Source organism: Nanorana parkeri, unplaced genomic scaffold, assembly GCF_000935625.1.
Source record: "Nanorana parkeri isolate BGI_ZX_2015 unplaced genomic scaffold, ASM93562v1 scaffold603, whole genome shotgun sequence".
Lineage (NCBI taxonomy): Eukaryota > Metazoa > Chordata > Amphibia > Anura > Dicroglossidae > Nanorana > Nanorana parkeri.
In genome coordinates, this window is record NW_017306871.1 from 586,774 (window position 1) to 598,476 (window position 11,703).

The 11,703-nt window shown below is 37.7% G+C and overlaps 1 protein-coding gene across 1 annotated transcript in view; it reads left to right on the forward strand.

Moving 5' to 3' along the window:
• PCDH7 (protocadherin 7) overlaps nucleotides 1-11,697 on the forward strand; it is a 35,505-nt gene extending 23,808 nt beyond the window's left edge. The window contains exon 4 of the mRNA XM_018562827.1: nucleotides 11,125-11,697. Coding sequence (XP_018418329.1) covers nucleotides 11,125-11,166 — 42 coding nt within the window. The 3' untranslated portion in view covers nucleotides 11,167-11,697. The remainder of the gene's footprint in view (nucleotides 1-11,124) is intronic.
• The last annotated feature ends 6 nt before the right edge of the window (nucleotides 11,698-11,703 follow it).

Genomic DNA, 11,703 nt, shown 5'->3' on the forward strand with positions numbered 1-11,703 from the left:
ACTCATTGGTACCATAAAAAAATAGTATTTACCATTTTTATACGTTCTTCTGTAAAATCCCAAAATGCTCATTATGAGCAGGTTTTATAAGCTCTACACTGGTTTTATGTAGCCCCTGTTAATCTGTATGTAGCATTTACAGATAAAACATTGTGCAGACCATCCATTATGTTTTATGTCACCAGACATCCGGCATACATGGAAAGTTTACTGGTTGGCACACTGATAAATACCATTACCATCCAGAAAGAGATCGGAGTTGTGTAAGTGTCACTTATGGAATGATAAATCACGCCTGTAGTAAGAGCCCTAGTTTTTAATTAGGCCTTTGAGACTTCCACTCTGATAACGGAAAACATGACTACAGGCTGTTGTTACTGGATCGTAGTTTTTAAAACTAGTGTGTGCTATAGATTTCCATAAATACCAATGCATTAGTACCAAGGAAAATAATAGTCCTATTTGTAAAGCAGAAACAAAGAAAACTGTTATAGGGTAACTGTCATGGTGGAGTGAAACACTAGCTTGTTCTTGTCTTATTTGGTGTTTCTCTAGTCTGTCCCCGAGTAACCTGAACTTAAGGAAATCACTAGTACATGAAGCATAGTTGTTTTATGCTGGAAGTATAATATATCTGTGCTGCTGTAATCTGAAAGTTGATATTTCCAAATAATTAGTGTTCTCTAACCTAAAAAAAACTAAAACCTAGATCAAACCTAGAGTCATTTTTCAAATGTATATTTGCTCCCTTCAGGCCTTTGCATTGCATTAACATGCATGCCTTAAAGGCTTAGTTCACCTTTTATATAAACTGGCCCATGTAGACAAAGATGCCTCGGTAGTTTAAAATGCTCTGTGCTCGCTCACTTCTTGATCATCTCCCCACAGAGAGTGGTGACTGTCAGTCAAGGATTCCCTCCTCCCTTCTCATATCCTCCAGCGCTGACTGGGGGAATGGATGGGGGAGGGGACAGGCACAGCTGACTCTGCCTGTAGTTAGACAGAGCCCACTGTCAATCAGCCAGTTGGGTGGATCTCAACAGTATTGTTGGGATCTGTCCCGGCTGCGGCACTCTCAGTATATAGTGGGCAATGTCACCGATAAAGCCTAGTTAAAATGCTTACAATGTTTACTTTCCTACATCCCAGCTTATTTCCAGGACACATCAGAAGTTGGGTACTGGCCTCCAGCATTGCAGGAATGGCACACTTCCTGGTTCAAAAGTGGAGAATGCCGCACTTACACAGTGCATGCTTTCTCCCTATTCCAGCAGTGGCTTTTTTTAATCAAAAATCGTGCTCACTCCTCCAATGCTTGGCCTGCACCCAAAATCTGCCATGTTTTGAAAATAAGCCAGGATGTAGGAATGTAACCATTGAGAGTATTTCACTAAGGCTTCATGAGTGAGAGAAAAGGGCTACAGGTATAGCATTTGCCTTAAACAATATTTAGTAATTAGTAACGGCATACATTTTAAATTACTGGGGCCCATTGTCTGCATGGTCCAGTTGATGTAAAGGGTCAATTAAACCTATAGGCCCCATTCATACCTATAAGTTTAGGTGCAATTAGGCATTCCTGCATCAGGAACTTGTGTTTTCCTGCAGCAGGGATCCCTAATCTGTCATTTACAAGCAGCAGCTATCACCTGATCATTAACTTGAATGGGTGATAGCTGCCACTTATAAATGACAGATTAGGGATTCCTGCTGCAAGTTCTTGATGCAGGAATCCCTAGTCGCACCTAAACTTACAGGTGTGAATGGGGCCTTGTTGTTCAGCATTTAGCAGATCAAGACTGCATTAAGACCTCAAATAATTCCACTATATATAAACAATAACTTGATAAGATGTCCTTAGAACTAACTGACTAAAAATAATTATTTCTAAAGTTGCAACGTTTTATCCACGTAGATAAGTAAAATAGAAAGTCCTAATGTGCCTATTGTCCAAACACTCCTGCACAGTATTTATTCAATTATTGTTATCGCATGTACACCTTACACATCAAACATTCAGGGTTTGCAGATTTGCGATTTCCTAGATAAAATAAAATTTGTGAAAAAACATTAATCTTATTCCAATTCTAGGTTTTAGATCCATACCAAATAAATATTTTACTCCAGTCATAACTAAAGCTGTCTCTCACCTGCCAAAAGCTCCAAAATTCTGTTGAGCCAGTCTTGCCATCCACTCTGGCAGAAGCACTACCTAGACCTGGACCTCCCTGCTTGGTCCAGAGCAAACTAGCAGCTTGTTAACAGAACATTTTAATTGATATATTATCACAGTAAATGTTGTGTTTTTATTTTCCTGTCTGGGGTTTAGCTTTAATGGAAATGTGTTACAAATGACAACGTTATGATTTTACAGGCTCACGGAATATGAACAGCTTGAATAAAACCTAAATAAATAAACACATTTAATTAATATGTTACTTGAGATTAAAATAAAATTCTCTACCTGTCTGTGCCTGTACATACAGACTTGGTCTTTCAGCAATACATCCTCCCTGTTATTCTATCCTGCAAGTCGATTGACTTCAGATACCCCTACAGTGCCAGTACTCATGTAGGGATAATAGCGGCAATTTATACCACTTGATGAGCAATTTGGTGCTCTTGTCAACTTTTTACTGGTAAGGTGATTCTCAGATCATCACAGCAAACACTTCTGTCTCCTATTTTTTTCTTATCGCTTTTCATCGTTTCACATGTTTTTATTGGAATCAGGTTTTGAGAGAACTATTATTAATAGCTGTTAGTGATGTAATTTGTGCATTTTAAATTCTATGGGAGAGAGAAGAGCAGTCAAATAGAAAGTAGAAAAAGAAGAAGGCTAACATACCAGAAAAAAAAGAAGATAAAGGAGGATGGAAGGAAGATGGAAGCAAATAAGAAAAGGAAGAAAAGAAAGTGAGGAGAAAGGGAGGAGGGAAGGAAGCACAAGAGAATGGGGGAGAGGATGTATAATAAGAAAGAAGGAGGAATATAAAAAGAAAGAAGAGTGAGACAGATGTATGACAATAGAGAATGAACAGAAAAAAAAGGAGGTAAAAATAACTGTGAAAGGCAAAGTAAAAAAACTAAGAAGAAGCATGGGAGAATAAAAGAAAGAAGCAGCAGAAAAAAGAAGGAACAACAAAAAAAGGGAACTTAAAAAGAGAAAGAAAAAAAGGGAGGAGAGTTGGAGAAAGGAAGTACAACAGGAAATTAAGGAAATACAACGACAGAAAACAGGAAAATAAAGAGAAAAAGAAAGAGAGCAGAAAGAAGGAAACAAATTTAACAGAGAAAGGGGATAGAAGGAAGGAATTACATCAAATGAAGGGAGAATTAAAATGGAGATTTAATAGATAACTATGGGGTATGTGTTTTTCCCCATAGTTCTCTTTAAGTTCACGGGAGGACATATACTAACCTCCTCCTGTGACCCAAAGCTCAGTATATTGCGGGCTATTGCCCGCGATATACTGGGAGCGTCACAGCCAGGACAGATCCAACCAATACTGTCGAGATCCACCCAGCTGCGTGAGTGACAGTTGGCTCTGCATATCTAGAGGCTGAGCCAGCTGTGCCCACCGCCTCCCCATTCGTTCCTCCACTCAGTGCTGGAGGAGTAAAGAGGGGAGGGGGTAATCCCTGCAGCGAATGGTGACTGACCGTCACCGCTCACTGCAGGGATACAATCAGCGCATCGTCTGCATATTTCTGCTCACTTCCCGATCAATAGATCCGACCTGTGACAGCTTCTTTGTCATAGGTCGGCTCTTACTATGAAGATAAGTGGAAATCACTCACCTCATAGTTCTCCTTTAAGAGAGAGTGAGAGGAAGGAAGTACAGTAGAAAAGAAAAAGAGAAAGTAGGAGGAAGGGATAGAAAGGAAGTAGGTCTGACAAATGAGAATGGTAAAATAAAAATAGAAGAAAGGAAGTATGACAACAGAGTAAAAGTAAAAAAAGAAAGGAGGGGTAGGAGAGAGAGATAAAGGTAGGAAGGAAGACGGTATAACAGAGAAATGGGGAATGAAAAGAGAAAGAGGGAGGAAGTAAGACAACAGAGGAAGAAAAACAAGGGGAAATTGTAGGAGGAAAATTAAGAGAAAGGAAGGAAGTGTGACAACAGAAACTTGAAGGAAAAGGAAGAAGGGGAGAAAGGAAGGAAGGAAGTAAGGACATATAACTGAGAAAACTGATCTGAAAGGAGAGGAAAGCACTTTATTGATGGACTTGCTTCTTTAAAACTACAACCTCAGGTTTTTACTCTAATTGCTTGTAACTGTGGAAGTGGATTTGCTCTTCAATTTGCTACAAACACGTCAGTGCGAGAAGAATCCGGTTAGAGGTGTCAGTGACATCCCCACATAACAGTGTGTGTAATTCCAGCAACTAGAGTCCCTTGTCCCAATATTATCGAATGGAACAAAAGATTGGAGTAGCTCTTAACTATTTCTCATGCATGCCTCACTAATTTTCCAAAGGGATGATTTACTTTTTCATTATATGTCCTCTCTCTGTGGAAGTCTTTTTGATTCCCTCCCCTGCTATTCCAGCAAGTCATAAACGGATAAAAGAAAATTCTCAGCTAAAGCTGTTCGGGCTCTTCTATAGCCATGGCTGCTCCTATTCCTTTTTTTTCCCCTCCGAGGATAAGATCACTTACAATTCAGTGTGAAGATCAAACGTTAAACAAAAGCTGCTCTATTTTGGCACAGTGTATAGACCCGGCTAACTTGTGGTCTCATCTAGCACATTTACTCATTGTGAAATTCCTCAAGGCCACATAATTTTCTTATTAACCAGTCTTTTTTATATTCATTAAAAGAAAATTAATAGAAATCAACCGAACCCATTTTATATATAACTATATATTTTCAAAGCCTGAAATTTAATTGTTCAAATGTAATAGCATTACTGAAAGGCTAGAAATGGGTGCCTCAGTCATTATTTTTCAACATTATTTCTTTTTATAATCTTTAAATGCGGTCATGCATTGGCAGTGAAAATTCAATCATTACAGCTGCAGGTTATAGCTGTTAAACTGATATGTAAGTAAATCACGGAAATCGTATTGGCCACATTTGTGTGCACCCATGACCCATAGCCTATATCGAGCCACTGAGGCCTATTTACTAAAGGAGTTGTGCAAAAATTCCTGTTTACTTGTTTTATGTAATACAATATAAAAAAAGAGGACTATGAATTAGTCAATACCTGTTTTAAAGAGAGTTGTGGTTGGGTTTATACAAGAATTAGAATACTGAGTCTTAAATTACTGTAACTATAAACGCATATTTGTGTGGGATGTATATGTGCTCCCTTGAACTTGAAAGGCCCTCTGGGTTTTACAGTAAAATTACTGACCTTGTGCTCCTAATGTCCAAGATCTTCCAGCTTCTGATCGTGCATAACAGAAAGAAATAACAGAGCCCTGTAATTGATTGCATTCTTTTTAGCTATGAGGCTCCATTTTTTGATACTGTTATGGTCAACCAGGAACTTGGAGACAGTGAATATTATTAGCATGTGATTGATAGGACAGGAACTGTCAGGTCTCAGTAGGTCTCTCAGCTCTGAGATTCATCATCATCCTATGCAAAGCTAAATAGGATCTAATCCTTCCCCATGCTACTAAGCAAAATGCCCCTGTTGGAGAGATTTTCTTCACTTCTTATACTAAACACCAAATGGAAAGTGAGGGGAAATCCTTGCAGTGGGGGCACAGACAGCAATAAAACATAATAGACATCGTATTAAGTTTGTGCACCTAACAGTGACTACTTTAGCACCAGGGGTAACCTGAAATTGGGACATTATAATACATTAATGTCAACACTTACAATGGTGTCGGTCAGTGGCCTGTCATCTCCGACCTTTACCTGTTTCTACTGGCCAGTAAGGCCACCCATCATAGTAATGGGCCAATAGGAACAGGTAGAACACATAAGGTGTCAGGCCAGACTTCGACACTATATTAAAGTGTTAAAAAGAATGCATTACAGCAGCCCAGATATTGGTATTGCCCCAGCATTGAAGTGATCATCTAAAGATATGTGTAAGCACTGACAAAGCTTTTTACACATTTTCTTTAAGACTGAATATTTAAATTCTTGTATTAGGTCCATTGTGACTGATTTCTTTTAAACCTAATGGTAGAATAGCCTAGTTTCTAACAGTTATTCAGTAATGCTGATGTATGCTGTTGTCACAATTTGAAAGTTAGTCCAGCCTGCAAAGAGGTAGGTTTCATTATGTAAAAGTGATGGTTCACCCTAGAATTACTAAATGAACATTAAACAGCCATGCAACACATGTACCTTGATAAATGCATAGGACAATGTTTGACTTCTGTCCACACGCCAGTTGTCCATCGTGGACTGATGGCAAACAAACTTTATCAAGGTACTTGTGTTGTATGGCTTGTTAAGAATAATTCTAGGGTGAACTTCCACTGTATTTATATGATGATGCAGAGTAACCTTTCAGACTTCTCCAGTTTTAAGATAAACAACACTTCCATATATTGATATATTTAGTGTTCCTTCTACATCCACCCAATGCCCCATTATCTCTCCTGAGCTTAAAAAAGGACTAGGGGCCACAATAATAAACAAAGATACACCTCAAATAGAATCTTTGTAATTGTAATCTCAATAGTTACATTTGTGTTAGTAAAGTCCTTATGCTTCTGCCCTTTGTGCTCCTCTGTTTACCTTTCTACACACACCCAGATACCTCCCGCATATCAGATGGTTCTCTTATTTGTAACACATCAAAGGTTTGCATCAGAATGCTATTGAGCTTCAGACAACCGTTAGATCAGCAGGGTAGGGGCACAGTTTATTTTGATATTGTGCATTGTCACCTTTTCATATTTGAATTCACCTTGTACTTTTAACATACAACCTTTTATAGTCTATTACTATACTAAAGGCCAAACATGCCAAACCCAAATAAAACATCATGCCACATTTTGGTAAATAAATCTGTGCAAGGTCACATTTGGTATACTGCCACATCTATTTAATTCCAGAAAAGCCAGCACTTTGGTTAACCATACAGTATAGTAAAAACTTCCAATAGAAAGAGGGTCCTCAAAGCATTCCTGAAGTATTCAGCTGCTAAATATTGTAAATTTTTTACAGGATCCTATATTCTGGCTGCTATACATAGGCCATGACAGTTTCAACGCATTGATGCAGAAGTAGAATATTGCATCTTGTAAAGTGATTGGTGCAAAGCACAATATAACACACACCAGCCATTCATAACTGAAACCTGTACAAGAAACAGCTAATTGGACCCTTCACATTCTTACATGGTGGCAAAACCATATTTCTACAGTCTATTAGCCAACCACTAACTGCACGATTATTGCAAAGCTGAATTTTACTGGTGGGGGGTGGGGGCGGTGGGGGGGAGATCAGCTGAAAAAAGCAGTCAGTCCATTAAGTCTCATAAAACAGCCCACCGATCCCTACTTCACCCAGACTGGTCCCTTGGGTACAAACCATGACTTAGGTTTAGATTCAATTTAGTTATTTTTCATACTGGTTACATCTTCTCAATGTTTTTACTGGAAGAGTTCAGTTTATTCCAAAACCTTGAATCTTTTTTCTTGCTTTAAGTCTGCATTCAAAACTGAAATATTAGTTTTGGGGGAACCTGGCTTTTAATATACAATTCATTGTTAAAATCTTTGTTACCCATAAAGAATATAAAGTAAAGCCAGGAGAGTAAAAAGATTTTGATACCACCGTCCTATATGTTTTCTATACACATAAGCTTGAAAATCACAAGCTTTATCTGCCTTGTGCTAAGCTCAGCATTACATTATTTATTAGGGTGTGGAGACAGCAGACAGATGTAATAAAGTAAAGCATCCCTACACCACAGTGTGGAAATAAACACATCCCTTTCAATAATATAAAAAAAAAAAATACACACAAGCACAATAAAGCCTTTTTCAAAACATTGAAAGATAAAAGTTTGCATATGAATGAATTATTGATAACCTGTGTTAAACTGTTTCATAGATGGACAGTTCATTATTCATATGCTTTTGTGGTTGGCTTATGATACGTGCTTTGTCTTGTAGTAATCATAAATATGAAAGGGATAAACTTGCATTATTTAGACCTAGCTGCTTCATTGCTGATCACCGTTACTGATCTTATACTGTTATGTTTAGAATAGGAGGCTTGCATTTGTGTGAATTTGCCTAATTTCTTTTTAACTCCTAAGGCTTAAAAGTTGATCAATGGGAAATATAAAAAATTACATATATGATGCAGCCTGTCACTAGCATAAGCCCAGCGGTTTTTGTTTTTTCTGAGTCCCCCTGTAACATAGTTGTATTACTTGTTGATCCTGGCAGTAGATTCATTGATTTTTACTTCCTGTAATGGGGTGACAACACTATTAATTCTACAGGGAAATGGCATGGCAGTGTTGGTAGCCTATGGACAAGGTAGTATTAAATGTATCGTCGTAAGTGATAAACAAATTATAGCCCACCTCCTGCTAACACATTTAAGCCATTAAAACTTTTTTTTTCCTTTTGGAGCTGCATGAATAAAAGCTGACTGTTGCACGCACCCCTGACAGCCCTGTAATTGAAACTTTTGCTTGACAAATTTGGCCTGTTAATGAGAGTTGACAAATAACAGATCAAGTCTCAGGATCAACAGATTAAAGGGGATAATGCTACGGTAGTGACAGACTGCATCATATATGTATTTTTTATTATATGCCTGGTTTCATCTTTACCGTACTACCCAACGTATCTGACCTGTCAATATAGGGAGACTATAAAACCTTTTCGCATATTAATACGTTTATATTTTTGTATTTATTAAAAACATAACCTGAAATTGTTTTGTAGATCTTATCAACTTCGTCTATAAGGTTTAAGTCCAGAATTTATTAACAAGCTCTGGCTAAAAGTAGAACTCCAGAAAAAAAAGAAATTCTGGCTGGTGCTGTGTATAAACAAATCACCTCTAATGATGGTTATTCTATTCTACCGGAAAGTGGAGGCTGGGTAAGAGAGCTATGAGAGCTGCAGCAGTGAAAGGATCTTGCTGTTTACCCTCCCTTTTCTCTTCTCCCCTTGCCCATTTACAAAACGCTTTGTATTCTCTTCACAGAAAACAAGATGTCCTGTGAATGGACAAAGGTAACAGAAAGGATGGGTAAACAACAGTATCCCTTCACTTTATGAGAGCTGCAGCTCTCATAGCTCTCTTACCCAAAGCAGAGGAAACACATTGCAGCCTGTACTTTTTTTTCCTGCAGTTCTGCTTTAAGATAGACGTTTTCATGCACTTAACTAAGGCCTCAGACTGGCAAATATTCTTCAGCGTACGTTACACACTCTAGGGTTTAGACTTAAAGTGGAACTGAGCATGCTGGGAGCTATGGGTGCATTTGCTATAATGCAGACTTACCTCTGAATTTGCCCTTTTCCTGCTCTGTGCTTTTTGTTCCCCGTCACTGCCATCTTCTCAGATTCTCCTTCTACACCCAGCATCTTCTTTCTTGTAACATTAGACAGCCAGTGACAATGCAAATCCCACAAGTCATCTAACAGATCCAGTGACTGTGTGCTGCACATAAGCTGCAGGGAGTATATATTACCTAAAATTGCTGCCAAATAGGTAAAGGAGTTAAAAAAAGTAAATCAGTCTTTAAGGCCTGCATGGATCAACCCTATATCCTAAATTCATATCAGAGGTATTTCATCCTTTATTACTATTTTATTTCCAAATATATCTCCTCAAATTGTTTTTCATTATGTGAAAAGGAATAGATTAATCTCCCTGTGTATGACCACATAAAGAATCCCATAGAGCACTCACACTGTTACAAGTAAGTAATGATACCTGTAACTTAAAGCTGAACTCCAGGCAGATATAAAAACACCAATGAATACAATAATTTATTTATTTAAGAAATAATTTTAAATACTACTAGTAAAAACTCCCACATTTGACTTGATTGCAGCCTCTTGTAATCGCCTGTAAAGCACTCAGACTGGGAGCAGAAGGGGCTGCACTAGGAGCCGAACAGTTCTGCTACATGAGCGTGTGCTGACAAAGCACATGCTAACAGGAGGAAAGAACAGAGAGATGACTATATCAGTCTGTTGCTGCTCCTTCACTGTTTAATCACAGGCTGTAAGAAGGGAGGTGACTGAGCTATGTAGTAGAGAAAAGTTATTTCACCAGGTTGGCAATGCTGTCTACCAGGGCTGTGTACATCTCAGTACTGAGGGGAGGGGCAGAAAACTAAATTATTTGGCAGGTAAAAGTGCCCCCATATATGTATTTTAGCGGCTTAGTTAGCTATTTGCCTGAAGTTCAGCTTTAAGGGTCAAAGGAGGTAGGTGGGGAGAAAGTTTTACTCATTAAGCAGTAACCTTTGCTTTGCTGCTTCCTGCATACTGCTTCTTAACATTATTAGTCATTATTGTATAACAAAACAATTCCCTATCAGAAGGAAAGGAAACATATGGAATTTCCAATGTGGAATGTCGTGTGTTTATGGTTAATATTATTATTTGTTAAAAATAGAATGTTTTTTTGTGGCTTTTAAATATATAGAACAATAGGAGAAAAAGAAAAGAGGAGGTGTGGCTCATAGCAACCAATTAGAGGTTTTAATTTCTGACCAGCAGATGTAATTTTACTGGCTGCTGTGACCAACACCTTTTATTTTCAGCTTTCCTATATTAAGGCCCATTATTTTTGACCAGGATAATTAATAAACATGTTGCATTTTCTTTTTTTCATGTTGAATTTCTGCTAGTGCTGGCAGTTGCAATGCTGTACTTTGTTATCCTAAACTGGGTTTTAAATTGCTCTATCTGCTGCTGGTAATTATAATTTATCTGCAGCTCGGTGCCCTGTGTAACCTAATGACAGGGAAATACATGGATAGGCATCTTTTCATTTGCTGTGAGCAATACATTTTACCTTTAATGATGCTGGGAATTCCAATACTATCTTCAACAGCAAAGCTCTATTTTTTTTCAGGTGTTTATAATTTTCATATCATTTTGCAAGTCCTCATTCATTGGGGATAATTAAACCTGAAACTGAAAGACCTCTATTTATCCACAGGTCACTGCACACTCCTCCTGTGAACCTCAGCTGCGATCTTGAAAAATATCTTTCTTAAAGAGCTAGAGAATGTGATTGTTGGACTGTTTTGCATTCAGAGTCACTCTAATAAGCGTGTGTAGATTGACCCTGCTGCCTAAATTATGAAAGAAGCTTCAACTGACGTGCATCGGAAACACTGGAGACTGAAAACCATTTATATATACATTTTAAAGAACTATTAACTGCTTTTAAAGTACAGTATTAAGTTTTTACTTGCCTTATTACAAAAAAAAAAACAAAAAATGAATTTCACAAAGCAAGACTGTGGAATACCAATGGAATCCAGCGTTTGGTTAAAGTTTGCATTCAAAAAGGTACGCTGTATGTATAAATGGTTCTATTGAACGTTCAATCAGTTTTTTTTTTTTCTTCTTGAATGCTTATGATCTCTTGTGATTTCTGAAATGTACAATGTTACAATGATTTGTTTAAATGTTATGTAATTTTTCTTGCAACCGTTGGATAAACAAGGAGACTATGGCGACCTTAAGAAGGACACTTTTATTTTCTTATAAAATAAACCAATAAAATATATTT